The sequence below is a fragment of the Panthera leo genome, chromosome A3 (genome assembly GCF_018350215.1).
Source record: "Panthera leo isolate Ple1 chromosome A3, P.leo_Ple1_pat1.1, whole genome shotgun sequence".
Lineage (NCBI taxonomy): Eukaryota > Metazoa > Chordata > Mammalia > Carnivora > Felidae > Panthera > Panthera leo.
The window spans coordinates 102,185,467-102,206,308 of record NC_056681.1 but is presented as its reverse complement, the minus strand read 5'-3'; the positions used below and the strand labels follow the sequence as shown (position 1 = coordinate 102,206,308).

Genomic DNA, 20,842 nt, shown 5'->3' with positions numbered 1-20,842 from the left:
ACACACTGGCTGGTCCTTTCGGAGGAGCGGTGGGAGGGGCGGTTGTGGAGTCAGTCACGGAAACCTGCTTGGCCCGCGTAGACAGGACCGCCCTACTCCTCTCAGACCCTAAGGTTCACAGGAGCTCTGAAAAAACAAGGTAAACCCCAAATCTGATGAATTCGGGGGTCCACACCAGTATATTAGCTCTACGTGTGAAAGTTCTCATGCATCTAAAAGCCCTAAGTTCTTAGTACTGCAGGGTGGCTGCTGTTTTTAACTGGTAAAATATCCGTCACAGAAGTTACCATTTTAACCCTTTTTAAGTGTACAGTCCGATGGCATTAAGTACATTCACAATGTTGTACAACCCTCACCACCGTCCACGTCCTGAAGTTGGTCATCCTCCCAAATAGAAGCACAATACCCATGAGATGGGAACTCCCCCTTGCCTCCTCCCCTCAGGCCCTGGCAAGTACCATTTCACTGTCTGTGTGATTCTGGTTACTCTAGGAACCCCATTTAAGTGGAATCGTCTGGTACTTGTGTTTCTGTGGCTTATTTCACTTAGCATTAAATCCTCAAGGTTCATCCATGTTGTAGCATGTGGCAAGAATTCCTCCCCAAATTCTTTCCTTTCTAAGGCTGGATAATATTCCATTGTATGCGTTGCGTGTACCAAGTTTCGTTTATCCATTCATCTGTGGGTTGCTTCCACCCCTTAGCTGTTGTGAATATCGCTGCTGTGAACATGGGGGTGCAGCTGCCTGTGGAAATTTCTGCTTTCAGTTCTCTGGGGGTAGATATATCTAGAAGCAATATTGTTGGATTGTATGGTAATTCTATTTTTAACTTTGGGGGAAGCGCCATACTGCTTTCAAGGTGGCTGCTTTTTATTATATATTTTTTATTTGACCTTATCAGCTGGGTATATGCCTAACCGAGAAAGGGATGAGGGGGGCAGGCCCAGTCTTCCTGAGTCATTAGACATACCTCATTCTTCTTATTTCAGCCCTAAAACATTTTCCTTCAAAGCCTGCCCCCTGTTTTGACTATTCCCTGGTTTCATGAAGCAATCTGGGAATGTTTCTGACATTCTGCATGTCAGGGTTCCTCTTTCCTGGATACTGGTGAAATGTTCTGGGCCAGCTATGGGTAAAGAGAGACAGCTATGTCTGGGCCCCTGTTTGCCATGTTTGCTTCACCGGTTGGGTACTCAGCTGGGCATGAAGCGATTGCAGCAGTTCTTTGACCCGAAATGGGGAGTTTAGCAGGGAGCCATACTGGGGTTCCTGGATTTATGCATTTTGACATTTATATTACCTGTATACAAATATGCTTAAAATAGGACACCTATCAATTATTTTAGTGAAAATTCTGGACTCTTTGTCTAGGACCATGAGTCCACCTAATGGTTAACTCTAGCAGCTGGGCAGGAGCGTTTGTGGTTAATGAGTAAGAAAGGGGCTCCTGTTATCTTGACTGATCTCTACTCAGTGCTAGAGTATCCTACAGATCCCATGTAGGTATTGCATCTTTGCAGGAACCCTGCTGGTGTCAGGGAGCCACCTTATGTTATTGGAAAGCCCTGATTATTATGAAACTTTCTTTAAAATGGGCTCAGGGGGCGCCTGAGTGGCTCAGTTGGTTAAGCGTCCGACTCTTGATTTGGGCTCAGGTCCTGATCTCATGGTTTGTGAGTTTGAGCCCTGTGTCAGGCTCTGTGCTGAGAGGGCAGAGCCTGCTTGGGATTCTCTCTCTCCCTCTCTCTGCCGCTCCCCTGCTTGTGTGCTCTCTCTCTCTCTCAAAATAAAGAAATATTAAAAAAATATAATTATAAAATGAGCTCAAGTAAGCCTCTTGCTCATCGGTCCTAGTTCTTTGGAGCAACATAGGCCAGTTCTGCACCCTTTTCTACATTCTTTGGATAGTTGAGGGAATATTCAGTGGAACACAAAGTGTGGAAAGAAAGCTAAATAGGTTTAACAATTTTCAACTTATCAGGCAACATATCCACTGTAGTTCTCCTTGTGGCTTTAATGGCTTCTCATTGCTCTCACACTAAAGTCCTACAAGCTCCCGAAGGGCCTGGCCTTTGTCTACTTCTTCAGTTTCAATTCATACTGCTCTCTCCTTGCTCACTGTAGTTTGGTCACACTGCTTTTTTCCCCTTCGTTTCCTTTCCATATTTTCCTGTCTGGGAGCTGAACTCTTCCTCCCATTTTCCCCTGGTTTCTTCTTATTACTGTTACCATAACAGCTTTGTTGGGATATTCACATACCATATGATTCATCCACTTAGAGTATACAATTCAATTTTAGAACATTTTCATCCCCCCCTAAAGAAGCCCCATAACAATTAGCAGTCACTCCCCATCATTCTTCCCTCTTCCTAGTCCCTGGAAAATGCTAGTCTACTTCTTATCTCTATAGATTTGCCTGTTCTGGACATTTCATATGCATGGAATTATACAGTATCTGGTCTATGATAGGCTTCTTTCACTTAGTGTAATATTTTAAAGGTTCATCCATGTTGTAGCATGTGTCAGTACTTCATTCTTTTTTATGACTGGATAACATTCCACTGTATGAATAATATACCACTTTTCGGCTATTAAGAATAATGCTGCTGCGGGGCACCTGGGTGGCTCAGTCCGTTAAGTGTCCGACTCGGGCTCAGGTCTTGATCTTGTGGCTCATGGGTTCGAGTTCCACATTGGAATCTGCTGTGAGCGAAGAGCCTGCTTTGGGTCCTCTTGTCTCTGCCTCTCCCCTGCTCTCTCTCTCTCTTTCAAAAATAAGTAAACATTAAAAAAAAAGAGTAATGCTGCTATGAACATCCATGTTTATATTGTGGACATATATTTTCAATACTCTTGGGTATATGCCTTAGCAGTGCAATTACTAGGTCATATGGTAACTCTATGTTTAACCATTTGAGGGACTGCCAGACTTGTTTTCCAAAAGCAGCTGCACCATTTTACATTCCCACAAGCAGTGTATAAGGGTTCCAGTTTCTTCACATCCTAACTAACTAGTTATTGTCCATCTGTTTGATTGTAACCATCCTAGTGGATGTGAAGTGGCATCTTATTGTGGTTTTTATTTGTATTTCCCTGATGGCTTATTGATGTTGAACATCTTTTCATGTGCTTATTGACCTTTTGTAGATCTTCTTTGGAGAAATGTCTGTTTAGATCTTTGTGCATTTTTCAGTTGGGTCATTTGTCTTTTTATTATCTTTTAGTTAACTCTTTATCATCCTTTAGTCTCAGGCAAGACATACCTTTTTCAAGGAAGTTTTCCTGAGTTTCCCTTGGTAATTAGCTTGATTATTTGTTTATCTTTCTCCCTGCTAGTGTGTAAGTTTTATGAGAGCAGACCATTATAGCTATTGTGCCTGGCACCAAATAGGAACTAAATAATTATCTATTGAATGAATAGAGCTTTCTCCCTTTAAAGACTTTCAATACAGGGGTGCCTGGCTGGTTCAGTTGGTAGGGCATGTGACCCTTGATCTTGGGGTAATGAGTTTGAGCCCCATGTTGGGGGTAGAGATTACTTAAAAAGGAAAGACTTTCAGTATAGTAACCATACTATGTAGAAGTAGCTGGGGGAACGGGGAGGGAGGCAAGAAATTTATCCACAAGAAAGATAAATAACCTTATAGAACAATTTCAAATAAGTGAACATGTCAAGGCCAGGGTTGAGAGAGGGTACCAAAAATAAGATACTTTGCTTGCACAAAAGAAGAAATGGAATAGGGATACTTTTTCCTTTTGTAAATGAAAAATAAAACTAGCCTTTTTATTAAGGCATAATTTGCATATACCAAAATACATTTTATGTATAGTTCATGTTTTTAAATCATACATACTGAGATAAATGAAATAGAAAAACTATTAGCTAGGCTTACTGAAAGAGAGAGAGAGAGAGAGAGAGAGAGAGAGAGAGAGAGGGAGAGGACTCAAATAAATGAAAATGTAAGTGAAGAGGAGGGGCTCCTTGGTGGCTCAATCAGTTAAGCGTCTGACTCTTGATTTTGGCTCAGGTCATGATCTTATCATTGTGAGATTGAGCCCCCTGTCAGGGTCTGTGCTGGGCATGGAGCCTGCTTATGATTCTCTCTCTCTCCCTCTGTCCACCCCCTGCCCCCTTTGCACGTTCTCTTTCTCTCAAAAAAAAAAAATTATTAAGAAGTGAAGAGGAGACATTACAACTGATACGGCAGAAATACAAAAGAACAATTACATGCCAATAAATTGAGCAACTAAGAGAAATGGATAGATTCCTAGAAAATAGACAATATATCAAGACTGAATCATGAAGAAATAGAAATTCTGAACAGATCAATTCCTAGTGAGGAGATTAAATCAATTATTAAATCCGCCTCCCCCCTGCCCAACACCAAAAAAAAAAGAGAAAAGTCTAAGACTAGATGGCTTCACTGGTGAATTCTACCAAACATTTAAAGAAGAATTAATACCAATCCTTCTCAGGCTCTTCTGGAAGATACAAGAGGATGGAACACTTCCAAACTCATTTTATGAGGCCAGCATTCCCCTGATATCAAAACCAGACAAGGGCACTAGAAGAAAATAAAATTATAGGCCAATATCCCTGATGAACATAGATGCAAAAATCCTCAACAAAATATTAGCAAACTGATTTCAACAGTACATTAAAAGGATCATAAGCCATGATCAAGTAGGATTTATTCCAGGGATGCAAGGATGGTTCAACATCTTCAAATAAACTAATGTGATATACCACAGTAACAAAAAGAAGTATAAAACTCATATGATCATCTCGATAGATGCAGAAAAAGCATTTGACAAACTTCAATATCCATTCATGCTAAAAAATCTCAACAAACTGGGTATAGAAGTGTATCTCAACATAATAAATGACAAGCCCAAATCATACAAGTATAACATCATACTCAGTGGTGAAAAGCTGAAAGCGTTCCCTCTAAGATCAGGAACAAGACAAGGATGCCCACTCTCATTTTTATTCAACATAGTATCAGAAGCCCTAGCCAGAACAATGAAGCATAAATAAAAGGCATCCATGTCACAAAGGAAGAAATAAAATGGTCTCTATTTGCAGATGACATGATATTATATATAGAAAACTCTAAAGACTCTACCAAGAAAACTGTTAGAAACAATAGATGAATTCAGTAAATTTACAGCATAAAAACCAATATACATAAATCATTTGCATTTCTATATACTAACAATGAACTATCAGAAAGATAAATTAAGAAAACAGTTCCATTTACAATAGCATCAATGGGGTACCTGGGTGACTCAGTTGGTTAAGTGTCCAACTTTTGATTTTGGGTCAGATCATGTTATCACAATTTGTGAGTGTGAGCCTTGTGTTGGGCTCTGTGCTGACAGTGCAGAGCCTGCTTGGGATTGTCTGTCTCCCTCTCTCTTTGCCCTTACTCTGATATCTCTTCCTCTCTCAAAAAGAATAAATGAACCCTTAAAAAAATTTTTTTTAATGTTTATTCATTTTTCAAGAGACAGAGAGAAACAGAGCATGAGCAGGGGAGGGGCAGAGAGAGAAGGAGACACAGAACCCGAAGCAGGATCCAGGCTCTGAGCTGTAAGCACAGAGCCTGATGCGGGGCTTGAACCCATGAACCATGAGATCATGAACTGAGCCAAAGTTGGATGCTCAACTGAATGAGCCACCCAGGCACCCCAATAATCCCCTGCTTTTTTTCTTTTAAAAAGAGTAAAATAGGAATAAATTTAATGAAGGCGGTGAAAGATCTGTACACTGAAAACTGTAAGACATTGATAAAAGAAATTGAAGAAGACACAAATAAGTAGAAAGATATCCCATATTCATAGATTGGAAGAATTAATATTGTAAAGTTTCACATTTTCATTTCAGACTACAATACAAAGCTATAGTAATCAAAACAGTATGGTAGTGGTATAAAAACATATAGACCAATACAAAAAAATTGAGAACCCAGAAATAAACCCATACATATATGGCCAATTACTTTTTGAGAAAGGAGCCAAGAATATACAATGGGGAAAGGACAGTCTTTTTAATACCTGGTGTTGGGAAACTAGACCCCTATCCTATGCCATAAATGAAAATCAACTCAAAATGAATTAAATACTTAAATTTAAGACCTGTAACTGTAACACTCCTAAAAGAAAACAGGAAAACAGGAAGTAAGTTCTTTGGCATCAGTGTTGGAAATAACTTTTTGGATATGGCACTAAAGCAGAGGCAGCAAAAGCAAAAATAAACAAGTGAGACTACATCAAACTAAAACTGCACAGCTAAAGAAACCATCAATAAAATGAAAAGGCAGCTGACAGAATGGGAGGAAATATTTGTGAACCATCTACCTGATAAAGGGTTGATATTTAAAATATATAGAGAGCACATACAACTCAATAGCAAAAAACCAAACATTCCAATTAAATGGGCAGAGCAACTGAATAGACACTTTTCCAAAGAAGATATACATATGGTGAACAGAACGTGAAAAGATGCTCAACATCACCAATCATCAGGGAAATGCAAATCAAAACCACAAAGAGACATCAACCTCACAGCTGTTAGCATGGCTGTCATCAAAAAGACAAGAGAGGGGCATCTGGGTGGCTCGTTCGTTAGGCATCTGTTGATTTTGGCTCAGGTCATGGTCTCACAGTTCTGTAAGATCAAGCTCTGTGCTGACAGCACTCAGCCTGCTTGGGATTCTCTCTCTCCCTCTCTCTCTACCCCTCCCTCTCCCTCTGCCCCCCCCCCTGCTTGCATCCTCCCCTCTCAGATAGTGAAAAATAAACATTAAAAAAAAAAGACAAGAGAAAGCAAGAGGTTGGCAAGGATATGGAGAAAAGGGAACTCTTGTGCCATGCTGTTGGGAATATAAATTGCTTCAGCTGCTATAGAAACCCCTATAGAGGTTCCTCAAAAAACTAAAAATAAAACTACCATGTGATCCAGGATTTCCATTTCTAGGTAAAAAGCTAAAGGAAATGAAACAAGATATCAAAGAGATAATCTGCACTTTCATATTTATTGCAGCATTATTTACAATAGCCAGGATATGGAAACAACCGAAATGTCCATCAATGGATAAAGGAAACATTTTATATAATGCGGTGTATATAAATTGATGTATACCTTTCCATAATTATTTAAATACAGATTGTATGTATTTTAAATGAAAATAGGATCACACTGTGAAAATGTTCATAACCTATTCTTTATACTCCGCAATATACTATAAACAAAAATCTCACCAAATGTCACAAATGTCTGTTACAAATGTCACAAAGCTAAGAGGAAGAGCCAGTATATTAAAAAAATTAGAATCTGGAACAATCTAGAAAGAACAAGCTAAATTAACAAGAATAATTTTAACAGGGATACATTTAAAGTTTTGAATTTAGGTTGAGGACCTATAGGTATGAATTGCCTACAAACACTGAATCAACAATGTCACTTGCTTTCCAACAGCTAATGTCAATTTCTAACAAAACCATGATATCTAAAATAGGAAGGACAAGATCCCACTTACAGGCTGTGCTAGTCTGAGCCACCCATGCGCCCTGGGAATATTATCATTCTAAGTACCATTTGTGCATAGTGGCAAGCTAACAAAGGGGAGAGAAAAACCATAAAACTTGGTTTGGTTTTATAAAGTAACACTAATTAGGGTTATTTATGTGAAGTTTTATCATTTGTTCCTAATTACCATGCATTAAAATAATGATTAAGACAGTAAATAATTGTGTCAGACTTAGTTTTATTCAATTATGATTTATAATAAATGGATCAGTCCTTATTTTTGATAGAAATTTAACACTATAGTTTGATCACAACTTGTAGAACCTTGTTGAAGGAACATTGCTTACATTCCGGAAAAGAAAGTTTAGATTAACAGTTGTCTCGCGGTCACCAAAGTTAAGTTTATCCCTCTTTAGCTAGTAGGACTTGATAGCAGGTGAAATTGAATGACACAAGCATGCTAAGCAAGTTTAAAAGTAGAGGATTGAAAGATTGTCAATGATCAGCACAAGATATTAATATAAATTTATTATCATAATTATAGAGCTTCCAGGTACTACAAAAAGCAAGACTTAGACCAAAGTGCCTTAGTGTGAATAAATAAAACTATTTAGCCTGAAAAACATTCTTTACTGTTGTTAAGGATGATCAGTCATACTCCAAGAATACAAATAATTGCCATAAATAAAATAACATGTTATAATTATCTTAAAAATATATTCATAAATATATATGTACATAAATAATAAATACTTTACACTTGACTTCTTGAGGCTCAAAATTTTCATTCAAAAAGCATTTTACTAAACTGATCTCATTGATTGGCATAAAATACTGTTGAGGCAGGAAAGGTATAAGTATCACCCCCTCCATTTTGAAGATAACCAAACTAAGTCCCAGAAACTTATAGTATTTGATTAAGGGTCCATCAGCAATTTAAAGGCAAGCAGTTGGAATGAAATCCTGGGCAAATGGCTTCTCATTCCAACTGCTGTGTGGGTATTTCTTATGCCTCACTTACTTAACCCATATGTAATATGGGTAGAGTCTTTTTGGTAGCCATATCAAGTAGCCCTAGTTCTCCCAAGATTGTTATGAAGAAGAATAATTAAATTGATTGGTGGTTTGCAAAGTATAGGGTGTTCTTTTTTTTTTTTTTTTTAATTTACATCCAAATTAGTTAGCATATAGTGCAACAATGATTTCAGGAGTAGATTCCTTAGTGCCCCTTACCCATTTAGCCCATCCCCCTTCCCACAACCCCTCCAGTAACCCTCTGTTTGTTCTCCATATTTATGAGTCTCTTCTGTTTTGTCCCCCTCCCTGTTTTTATATTCTTTTTGTTTCCCTTCCCTTATATTCATCTGTTTTGTCTCTTAAAGTCCTCATATGAGTGAAGGCAAAAATGTTTGTCCTTCTCTGACTGACTAATTTCACTTAGCATAATACCCTCCAGTTCCATCCACGTAGTTGCAAATGGCAAGGTTTCATTTTTTTTTGATTGCCAAATAATACTCCATTGTATATATATACACCACATTTTCTTTATCCATTCATCCATCGATGGACATTTGGGCTCTTTCCATACGTTGGCTATTGTCGATAGTGCTGCTATAAACATGGGGATGCATGTGTCCCTTTGAAACAGCACACCTGTATCCCTTGGATAAATGCCTAGTAGTGCAGTTGCTGGGTCGTAGGGTAGTTCTATTTTTAGTTTTTTGAGGACCCTCCATACTGTTTCCAGAGTGGCTGCACCAGATTGCATTCCCACCAACAATGCAAAAGAGATCCTGTTTCCCCGCATCCTTGCCAACATCTGTAGTTGCCTGAGTTGTTCATGTTAGCCATTCTGACAGGTGTCAGGTGGTATCTCATGGTGGTTTTGATTTGTATTTCAAGTATAGGGTATTCTTTAAATAACAAACAACATTATATGTTGATGTTGGTTCCATTAGAGCTTGCTCACTCTCTTACAAAGAGAGTAAACATTCATTTAGAATTACAAAGGCTCAGCACATGCTCATCAAGTGACTAAGAGTAAAAGATTTGACTCCTCCATGTACATAGTACATATGGACTGTAAACACTTCACAAGTAAGTAGACTCCAGAGTCAAGACTGGGTTTCCAGTATCTGAAAGTCAGTGACAGAGGGTAGCCCTCTTGCCATGTGCACCAGTTTTTCTTCCCGTGTGGCAATGAACAACTTTGGATGGGCAACTGATTTGAAGTAGTTCTTACTGCCATGACGTTCCCAGAAGAAGAGAAGGTTGGTCTCATCTCTGATGGTTTTGGGTGTCTCAGGCATCTCCTGTAATTAGGAGAACAGAGATATGTTAGAAAACAAGATTCTAGACAAAGAACTGAAGTGCAATCCCTTGACATTTGGCCTTTGTAAGAAATATAGCACTTTAGGACTGTGACTCTGTAATGTGATGATATAGGTTCTTCACTCATTTGTTCATTCAGCAAGCATCTATTACATGCCTGTTAGATGTATGGCCAGTCTACACCATATACACACTTAATAGCTAACTTCCTTAAGTAACTGGAGAGAAATCCAAATTATTCATGAGGATTGCCAATGACAGTCGTGTCTTACTGTATCCTGGAAGGTAGGGTAGAACATTGTTCTTGTCCTGCCTTCAACATAAGCATAAGGCATTTTGCATAAAATCTGAGCACTAGCAATTCTGAGACCTCTAAACATTTTGACCTCTAAGTGTGCTGATCATATCTTTGGAAAAATAATTTATTATTAGAGGTGTTTATCTCCATATTTAAGCTAACAATTAAAAGTTTAAAAAACCCAAAACACACACACACACACACACACACACACACACACACACACACACATTTCCAAGTGTAACAGCAACTAACTCCATGACAATTGCGATCTCTTTAGACTGTACTATTCTTGCGAGTATGAATAGAATCTAATAATACTTTCATGGAAAAGTAAAATTCAAATTTCAACTTGATATGCTTCTTCTGTGCTCTTTTTAATCTAAAGCAGCCGATTATATTGGGGCACCTGGGTGGCTCAGTCAGTTAAGCGTCCGACTTCAGCTCAGGTCAGGATCTCACCGACCTTGAGTTCGAGCCCCGCGTTGGGTTCTGGGCTGATGGCTCGGAGACTGGAGCCTGCTTCCGGTTCTGTGTCTCCCTCTCTATCTGCCCCTCCCCCGTTCATGCTTTGTCTCTCTCTGTCTCAAAAATAAATAAAACATTAAAAAAAAAATAAAGCAACCGATTATCCTTTTGAGGTTTCCTTGGAGTTTTCAATGCCAACAAGGAATTTATTTCCCAAACTCATTCCTCTCCTACTTTTTCCCCATCTAAGTAAATGTATTTTCTCTCCTACCTCCTGTTGCTTCTATCTCTGAAACATAACCGTTTCTGTCTACTTCTTTTTATCTGCCTCACCACCCCCAGTTCCATGATTGTTATTATTACCTCCTATTTGAGCTTTGTGCTTTCTTCATTGCCTTCTTGGTGATCTATTCTCTAGTTTAGAAAATATAAGTGAGGTCGGGACACTTCCCTATTTGAAACCTTTTAATGACTTTTCATTGTACCTCAAATGAAACCCAAATGCAAGGCTCCACAAACACTAGCCTCCGCTTATCTTTCCTCCTTCTCACAGTGCCTCAGTTCTACAATGTTCCTTCTGGTCTCTGAAGGTGGCCTTTAAACTCTTGAAGGTATAGAGCCCAGATGCACTCAGATCCCTCTGTTTAGAATGCCCATGTTTACCTGCCCCCTTGCAAGGCATGCTCCTATCAGATCTCACAGGGAGCTCTGCTCTTGCCTCCCTATGTAAAGAGTACTCTCCCATTTTTCTCTATCTCAGCACCCTTTTCATTTGCTTTACAGCATCTTTTACTTTTTGCTGGTTTTTTTGGCTTGTCTACTGTCTGTGTCCCCCAGAAGAACAACTTCTATAAGGCTAGGGATTTTGGCTCACCACGGTCTACGTAGCTGTTGGCACTATGTTTGAAAAATAGAAGGCTCTCAATAAATGATGCCTGTTGAATGAATTCATGAAGGAAGATACTGCCCTCATCTGTAGATATCATTTTTACCTCACTTAACCCACGTGGAGAAATACATGCACCCACAAAAATCCTGGTTGGAGTTGGGGGTTTGCATTATACATTTACTAAATAAGAGTCACCTCTTATCAGTGGAGAAAACATCTAAAGGCTATCGTGGGTGTGTGTGTGTCTGTATGCTTGAGGGAAAGGTGGTAGTGGAGATGGGGCTGGGATGAGGGATAATGCTGGCACCCATGAAGAGAGAGAGGCAATAGAGTCAAAGGCCAGGGTTTCAGTCTTGGCTCCCAGATTTTTGCTTGTGCCCAATGGCAGGTGATTCATACTGTCTGCTCCTAGTTGGCTTTTTTGAGTTTCTTAGAAGCAGGCCCCATTGTCCTAAGGCCTACCATCATATAGCTCAGATGGTAGAGTTCAAGATGGATAGAATAAATGGATGCCCTGGGATGGGAAGTGACTAGGATCAGGTAGGGTAAGGAAAAAGAAGGAAGAAGGTAATTTCCCTTTTATTCACTCTTGCCATTTTTACCTTCTCATAGATCCTGCATAGAAGCGCCTCTGGGGATAGGTGAGAAGTAGCAGGTAGGGGCAGGTGGACAGGTGGAAACTGTGGTAGGAAGAGAAGAGGACTGTGCCACCGTGCTAGGGGTGTCTGTCTATTGGAATCAGTCACAAACATATGGGATGTAAATGGAGGTCAATTGGAGACTGAGGACGACTGACCTTTAGCAATACAGGCTCATCTTCATTTTGAGCACTCACAAACAGTCGAGTTTTTGAGATTCTGAGAGTCACAGGAAGTTTAGAATCTTCTTTTGATGTATAAGCCCCCATGTCAAATTTCACTGGCAAAGAAAAAAGCCAAAAAAGAAAGTAAATCCATTGTACTTGAATAAAATCCCATGTTATGTAAATTGTGTGTGTGTGTGTGTGTGTGTGTGTGTGTGTGTGTGTGTGTGTAGTTAGGTCCCCAACTATGATGTAAACACTAGAATGAAATTCCATAGATCTTTGTATCCTTCACAATGTCTGCCGCTTTTACTGGACAGGTAAATACTTGGTTGATGTCTTCAGAATTTTCTATGTTGAATGAATGCTTGGGGGCTATTTGTTGAATCTCTTGTAATTACATTAGTGGGACAAGACCCTTCAACTTGTGAGCCCATGAGTTCATTAAACCCCTCAAACCATGAGGGGTTTGAGGAAGCTGATACGATCATGTTACTAGTGCTAGTGAAAAGTAGTTGTTTTCCTCAGAGAACAGTGCTTAATAAGAGTTGGATAATTATTCACCCCTAGGAACCTAAGAGTTCCTTTTTTGGGATATGCTCCAAAGAAATAACCTCCTAGGGAAAAATTATATATACAATAATCTTTGCAATAGAATTACTTGGAGCAAACCTAAGGGACCAGCATAGCAACATGATTGAATATTCCAGTGCCATTAAAATGGCAAATATATATACTATTTCAATATGTGGGAAGATTACCTGAGATAATATTAAGTAGGAAAATAGAACACAAAATAATTTGTAAATGTCTGAGTGGAAAGTATGTTTTCTGAAGTATGTCCAATTAGAAGGAGCCCCGTTTGTTTATTGCCAAGTAGCCCGTGTGGAGCTCTGAAAATAATTTTGTATGCCGATGACATGTCCTGAAGCTAAAATATGTACAACATGGAAATTGGATTTGTGTGGCTAAGTTTCTTGGACACTAAGTTTCATCCTCCCCAAAATATTCTCAGCTTATTGGATGTTTCGCTTCACAGTTATGTTATCAGAGATGATGACTCTTTTTAGTTGGTGCTTATTTCTCAGTTTGATCAGCAGGCTTTCTAATGGAGAGTGATTGCCCCTCATTGGCTTCTGGGTAACTTTGGGTAAGTCATTTCATATTTCTGGGAGTCAGTTTCCTCATCTTTAAAACTGAGGAGAAGACTATCTAAGAGATACTACATCAGAAAGCTTACTACTCAGTGCCCACTTACCTGCATCATCCAGATTCTGTAATGCAGCGGCTGCGAGGTATTTTCCCCCTGCTTTTCGAATTACACTTTGACTGAGGTTGTCATTCAGGATGAATTGGGATTTGATGATCTTCTGATAGTTGTATTTTTCACTGCTATAGAAGTTGGGTGCTACTGATCTGGGCTTCATGATTTCTAAAACCATTATCACAAGCTCAGATTGATGTCTTTGTACAAACACAGATGATATTTCTACTCTAATACAAGCATCAAAAGTAGCTATGGAAGAGACATTAAGAATATTCCAACCCAGATGAAGAAACAGAGAGAAGTGAAGCCACCCAGTCAGCGGAGTTGGTTCTAGGATTATCTTTGTGATTACTTATTTCTTTTTAAACTTCAACTCCTTAGGCAGTATTTTTTTTAAAAAGAGATCATTTGTGAAGTATTTTCATTTTGGTTGTTTGGAGGTTTCTAAGAAACCAGGAAGACTGCTAACATTCACCATCTATATTTTTCAAATGAATATACTCTGAGAAAAAATGAATATGTTAAGAATTCTATGTCACTGGACATGCAGGTCTAAATGTCTACCCCCCTTTCTGAATAGTGGATATATCAGTAGCTTCACAAATCCTCATGGCTCTGAGTAAGTTTACATCTAGTAATCTATTCCAAGGAAATAAATAGTGATAAAAACGAAGATTTACTGGGGCTTCTGGGTGGCTTAGTCAGTTAAGCATCCAGCTGTTTTCAGCTCAGGTTATTATTTCATGGTTCATGAGTTTGAGCCCCATGTCGGGTTCTGTGCTGACAGCACAGAGCCTGCTTGGGATTCTCTCTTTCTCCCTCTCTCTGCCCCTCCCCTGCTCTCTCTCTCCAAATAAATAAGTAAACTTTTTAAAAAAAAGTAAAAAAAAAATGACGATTTATTGATATGGATGTTCATTGTTATATTACTTATAATGTTGAAAAATTGGTACTCTAGAATGCCCTTGATATATTGCTAAGTGAAAAAAGCTGAATATAAAATTGTATATGATATAATCCTAATAATTGTTCATATGTGTGTATGTACCTAGGAGAGACTTTAAGGAACATACCATAGTGGTGGCAGTGGTAAACTCTTAGCATGAACTATTTTTATTTTCTGTTTTACATTTTCTTGTATCTTCCAGTTTTCTGGCTGAATGTGTAGTAGGGTTTACCTGTTATCTTAAAAAGCTATTATCTGAAAAATATTGGGCTTATGTTTCATGTAGAGGTTTGTATAGTAGACGCGTGGGAGAATAGTCCTAAGTGTTATAATCAGAACTGAATTTGGTTTAAAGCTCTCCCGCTTACACACTGTGTGACTTACCTAACTGAGCTTAGTTTCCTCATCTGTCAAACGAGAATGTAAGATTGTCATAAAGTGTAGAGATAATGCAGCCATTAATCAATTAGCAGTATTGGTAGTATTAACAAAGGTAGTAGTAAGTAGGAGGAATAGGAGTAGGGGTAATGGCAATACCTAACATTTAGTGGGTATTTCCATGCCAGGCATTATTCTAGTCCAGCAGCTTGCAAGTATTGACTCATTTAATTTTAACAAGTAGGGACTCTGATCATCTCCATTTTACAGTAGAGGAAACTGAAGCACAGAAAGGTTAAGTGACTTGCCCAATGGGGACAGAGTTATTATCTGGAGGAATGTAGCTTGTAAATAGTCACCTACTAACAGTATATGACAGCTTTCTGCCATAAGGATAAAAGCTACATGACCTTTATCTATAAGCCCATGAGGAAGTATTCTATAGACTCAGACCACTGCTGCTCCCTCCCTACTGGAGAAGGATGAAAGTATCTTCTCCTTCCTTGTAGTTACCAGACTAATGCCTGGTTGCCCTCTTGTTACTGATTCTAGGTTTTATTTTCTCCTGTGCTCTGTTGTCTCCAGGTTCTTAAAAATGGAAAACAAAGATATTATTTGCACTTGACTTCTTACCTTCTTCTACTTCGTTTGCAATGGCTTCCAGGTCATCAGCAGTGAGGAATTGATTTAAACTCAACCGCCTCTTCTTCAGAATCTTCCCATTGGCTACCACCATCACTACACTCTCCTTGAGGGTAAGCTGGGATGTCTTGGAGGTTTCAGAAGTACTCGGAGACATAAATTTATCTGTACAGTCCTCATGAAGTGGGTCATAGCTTGCATCATAGAAGGATTTCTATGAGGAAGGAACATGGAAACTGAGGGGCTGCATATGGTCATAGGATGAGATCCCTTTCAGTAGAAGTTGTATTCAGTAGACTTGGTGGAAGGGTCTCTATTTCATCAGTCTTCTCCCCGCTTCCCTCTCTTCTTCCCTCCCTCCCCAAACTCTCCTCTTTTTCTACCTCCCTCCCACCTTTCCCTAGGAAAGTCTGTTGAGAATGGACAGTGCCATCAACTGTCAGTGTAGAGAGGCAGTTGATCTCACTTAGGAGGGAGAGTTGCAGGTCTCTGAACCTCTAGTAAGGGTGAAACCAAAACATCGAGGATTCAAGTTATTGCTGTTTTGTTCTGGTAGAAAAAATACTGCATAAGAATGGCAATCCTGTGAGCCATCTGGGTGGCTCAGCTGGTTAAGCCTCCAGCTCTTGGTTTTGACTCAGGTCGTGATCTCATAGTTCACGGTACTCTGGAATGCCCTTGATGTATTGCTAGTGAAAAAAGCTGAATATAAAATTATATATGATATAATCCTAATAATTGTTCTTATGTGTGTATGTACCTAGAAGAGACTTTAAGGAACATACCATAGTGGTGGCAGTGGTTAACTCTTAGTATGATCTATTTTTATTTTCTGGGATGGTTTCTCTCTCTCTCTGCTCCTCCCCTGCTCTCTCTCTCTCTGTCTCTCTCACACACACACACAAAACAAAAATAAATAAACTTAAAAAAAAAGAATAGCAATCCCATAAGAATTACATCATTTTCTTACCTGATTCAGAGTGAGATGGTCAACTTCAGAATTGTATTCTTCATTTTCACTGCCAAACAAGATAATGAGAATGTAATTCTGTGTTTTACATCACTGCAGTCACCAGGCAATGTATTTTAATGACCACATTAGCTTTGGGTAACAGACACCTGGTCATTACTGTCATCTAAGAAAATTAAGGACTTCTATACATTTACGTACATGTATACAGTAATTTGTGACTCACTAATTTGGAATTAGGAATCATCGGGACAGGCCTTGAACTTTGTCTATAAAAATGGGCCTTGGCTAACAAATTGAAGAGTTCTAGTTGAATTTCAGGGAAAAATGTTAACCTCCTCAAAAAAGAAATGCTTTCGAGGCACCTTATTTTAATTTTAGCCAAATAGGTCATGTGTTACACATTGCTTTCATGTGTTCACTAAAATAAATTTAATAGTTTATACTTGGGAACTAGTATAGCAACATTTTGATAGCCTAGTTTGTGTTAGTGTATATTAACAGGTAATGGGAATACCATGTTTGTTTAAAGTATTCTTTAAATTTTATTCACTTACCCTACTCTTATGTCTGAATGAGGTTAGACTGTGTATGTGCATTCACATGCTAAAATTGCTGTTTAGCCATTGCCTGTTCCAGATTGAGATCCAGAAGTTTTCCTGAGAATGGTTTTTCTCTCTGGCAGTCCATGAAAACCCAATACTGTATCAGAGCATGTGAACTTGACTGAGGCTGTGTCTAAGTAGATGTTGAAATTCACTAAGACACAGCAGACTGTAAAAATAGTTTTTCTGAAAAGGTGGCCTCCCTGTTAGTGCCATCTTAGTTTAACATGTGGGGTACCTACTGTTTCTGGATCTTCACTGAACCTGCCCTGACTTCAGCAGTAGGACACATCTCTATACTTTTGCCAGTCGGGCTCCATGCTACTTACTGTTAACTCTGAGGTGGATTCTCATGTACCTGGATCCCTTCATTAAATCATAAGAGATAGAATTGATTTCCTACCTGTAACAGTTCTTCAGGTCTTCAAAGAGGTCAGGAACTTTGGCCATCTTGACTTCTGCAACAGAGAATACCAGTGGCCGTCAGCCTAGCAGCCACTGAACCAAATGCCAGAAAAGGGAGCCACCTGTGCTTTGTGCTTCTTGAGAAACCTAATGAATGACTTAGCCCACAGTCAGCATTTTCCCCATTCTTCTTTTCACTCCCTTGAGTTATTTGCAAATGTATCTGCCTCCTCTACTGGATTATTAACTTCTTTTAGAAACTTGGTAGTTTTATGTGCCCAACCCAATACACTGTACACAGTAGGCATTCAATGAAAACTTGGATAAATTAAAGAAAAACCCCCCACAAGAATGAGGTATTTGCCTTGCATAGATGCAAGAGAGAGAGTTGGAAATTTCCAGTTTTCTCCTAATAGTTTGGTAGTCCAGATTCCCTCCAAAGGAAGGCTCAGCTGTTCTCACCAGTGCCCTCATATGAAGCCAATTCCCTCAGTTCCCCATCAACAGGAAGAATTCTTCTCTGAAATCTGACTGTGATTCTAACTCACACACCAAACCAAGGAAGAAAGGAAGGAAGAGGCTTAATCTTCAGAGAAGGCGGTTTGAGAGACAACAGCCAAGAAGAAAAGCAAAATATATTTTAAAAGTCAAAGATGTGATAAGGACAATACCTTTGCTGATTCAAGCGCCAATGAAATGACTCCCTCTCTGCCTGGAGACTTGGCCCTTGTCAGGCTTCTTGGCCTTTTGTCTTCTTGAAGTAGGCGTGGTCTGTGTGCGTCACCCGGGAATTTACAGGGAAGAATTGTTTTGTATGTTTTTTATGTTCCTTTAACGGGAAACTGGCCAAAATACTGACACACTGCGTACCTGGTAGTAGTGTTGCTGTAGAGATTCCGGGAGTTTCTAACTTGGTTTAAGTTAGAGAAGTTTCATTTATTGAACTAATTCAATGAAACTAATAAGTTTCATTTATTTATTGCTTTGTTCTGAACAGTTGTAAGCATGCGGTCTTAGAAAAAGGGAAGAAGGGCAGGAAATGTAAAAACGTACGGTGGGGAGGAGGGGAGAACTCCTAAAATCAGACTTCTAGATGGCTGGAGTTGGAAAGGAGCTTGGGAGCTGTGGCTTGTGTTTTAGCTAAATTTGTTTTTTTGTACCTCAGGGCTGAGTATGAATTGATGGAATGCTTGGCAGCCTCTGGCAGATGAGGGTTGGCTCTGAGAGAAGATGATCTGTCTCTTCTGGAGAGGGAGGTTTGGTTGAATAGGCATAAATCATTCTCAGTGTCAGGAGACAGCCTCCTGGTTGGGGCAGGGTAGGGGAGAGAAAAATGATACCCACAGAAGTCTTAATCTTCTTACTCCTCTGAATACCGTTAACCCATTTCCTACCAAAGTGACAGCTTTAGGAGAGAACTCTCTGCACTGGCCATGTTATAGCAAAGTGCCCCTCCATCAGGGCCCAAAGAGAAGTTTGATCTTTTCTAGAATTAACCTAAGGAGTGTGACTCAGGAAATATGGGCAAGGCCCCGGCCAAAAGCTGGTGGCTGGATTTGAGAATGGAGGTTGAGGGAAGGGGAGGGGACTCAGCTACGACACTACATCAGTGTTGCCTGGCTGTTATTATCAAAGACTTTTTGGGTATCCTGAGACTGGCCCGGTTCAGGTGATAGAACACCACATTCTTGGCAGATAAATGTTGAAGGTATCCTGGTTGGAGCTTAAGCCATGTAAGTTTTGTTTTATTTTGTTTTGTTTTGTTTTTTAAACGTTTATTTATTTTTGAGACAGAGAGAGACAGAGCACGAACAGGGGAGGGTCAGAGAGAGAGGAAGACACAGAATCCGAAGCAGGCTCCAGGCTCTGAGCTGTCAGCACAAAGGCCAACGCTGGGCTCGAACCCACAGACCACAAGATCATGACCTGAGCTGAAGTCGGACGCTCAACAGACTGAGCCACCCAGGCGCCCCAAGCCATGTAAGTTTTAAATAAAGAAAATGGATGGAAAAAGAGGGTAGAGAAGGGGAGCAAAAGGTAAAGAGAGAAAGACGAGGCACTGCCAAGTAACGTGGCATGAAAAGGCAAAACAGCTCAGAACTGGGAGGAAGGTGGCTTGTGTGAGTTGGATAAAATGTTTTCTCTGGTCTCGTTTCATGGTAAGTAATGGAGTTGGTTTACATGATCATTAAGGTCTATCCTAAGTGCAAAATCTCTGATTCTGATTCTATTGCCTGTCCAGATCCTCTTGGTCATAGACCCGGTGTCACAATAGCTATAAACAAGAGCCACAGAACTGATGTGTCCTGGATGTAGGCAATGTAAATTTAGGACCAGACTGGGGCAGATCTTGGGTGTCTCAGGATGGATCCTTCTTTGAATGGTGACGGTAGCCAATTCTCTACATCTGTGGTTCTCCTTCAGGCAACACAGTCCTGGTTATTCCCTCTGCCTCCTGGAGATCTTGTGAGGACTATTACTAAGAAACAATTGCAAAGCACACTGTGAGTGTGGACTGCTATGGAGATGCAACTAAACAAAAATAGTAACAATGTTAATGATGGCTCTGTCATTTGGGAAGCTGTATAGTCATCATTGTAACGCTTTCGTTCACTGAAGGAAATATAGTTCTTATGAAAATATTGGCTTGAAAACTTCAACAGGGCGGACATTTTCAGGTGAAGACCTCGCTTGAAACCCTGCAGATATTTAGTTTCTGGGAGTAACGTATAGCACTTGTTTGGTAATCCAGGAAAACATCCTTGGTTCTACCATTAGTGGTAACGCCCATCCTGTCCTATGCCCCTCCTCTGTTGTAGACAATGAGAATGGCCCAGTTTCTAGACAGCCAATTCAGATTGAGGTTTCACTTAACTTTTTCCTTCCTGTGACCTTTTTTGGAAACTGGCTTTTATTTATTTATTTAAAAAAAATTTTTTTTTTCTTTTAACGTTTATTTATTTTTGAGACAGAGAGAGACAGAGCATGAACAGGGGAGGGGCAGAGAGAGAGGGAGACACAGAATCTGAAACAGGCTCCAGGCTCTGAATTGTCCGCACAGAGCCCGACGCGGGGCTCAAACTCATGGACCACAAGATCATGACCTGAGCCGAAGTCGGACGCGTAACCGACCGAGCCACCCAGGCGCCCCGGAAACTGGCTTTTAAAGGAAGAACAAAGTGGGTGAGGTTTAGAGAGTAAGAAGTCCTCACTTTTTGGGGGGAACTTACTTTTCTGTTTGCGTGTACCAAGACTGACTTGTAAGTAAGTCTGACCACCAGATCATCCTCCTAGGGAGAGAAACCTGC

The 20,842-nt window shown here is 39.8% G+C and overlaps 1 protein-coding gene and 1 long non-coding RNA gene across 3 annotated transcripts; one reads left to right on the top strand and one right to left on the bottom strand.

Annotated features, from left to right (window-relative positions):
* The first annotated feature begins 46 nt into the window (after nt 1-46).
* On the top strand, nt 47-19,368 carry LOC122216326. The gene is made up of 3 exons (XR_006200830.1): nt 47-139; nt 15,498-15,667; nt 19,329-19,368. It is a non-coding gene; the product is annotated as an uncharacterized LOC122216326 (long non-coding RNA).
* Nucleotides 9,433-18,332, bottom strand: IL1A (interleukin 1 alpha). 2 transcript variants are annotated; one of them, XM_042933021.1, is made up of 7 exons: nt 18,206-18,332; nt 17,533-17,587; nt 16,525-16,573; nt 15,546-15,768; nt 13,580-13,753; nt 12,316-12,437; nt 9,433-9,845 (listed from the first exon to the last, which is right to left on the bottom strand). In XM_042933021.1, exons 2-7 carry the CDS (start codon nt 17,577-17,579, stop codon nt 9,648-9,650), a joined length of 813 nt encoding a protein of 270 aa, XP_042788955.1. In that variant the 5' UTR covers nt 17,580-17,587; nt 18,206-18,332; the 3' UTR covers nt 9,433-9,647. The 2 variants fall into 2 exon arrangements, with proteins under 2 accessions (XP_042788955.1, XP_042788956.1); XM_042933022.1 differs by lacking the exon at nt 13,580-13,753.
* Nucleotides 19,369-20,842: the final 1,474 nt, after the last annotated feature.

What these genes read in the sequence shown, in the direction of transcription:
- IL1A (XM_042933021.1), bottom strand. Translation starts at nt 17,579, where the DNA reads ATGGCCAAAGTTCCTGACCTCTTTGAAGACCTGAAGAACTGTTACAG. An exon ending in GACCTGAAGAACTGTTACAG is followed by an intron (nt 16,574 to 17,532) that starts GTAGGAAATCAA and finishes CTTGTTTGGCAG; the next exon opens with TGAAAATGAAGAATACAATT. An exon ending in ACAGAATCTGGATGATGCAG is followed by an intron (nt 12,438 to 13,579) that starts GTAAGTGGGCAC and finishes TTTCTTTGCCAG; the next exon opens with TGAAATTTGACATGGGGGCT.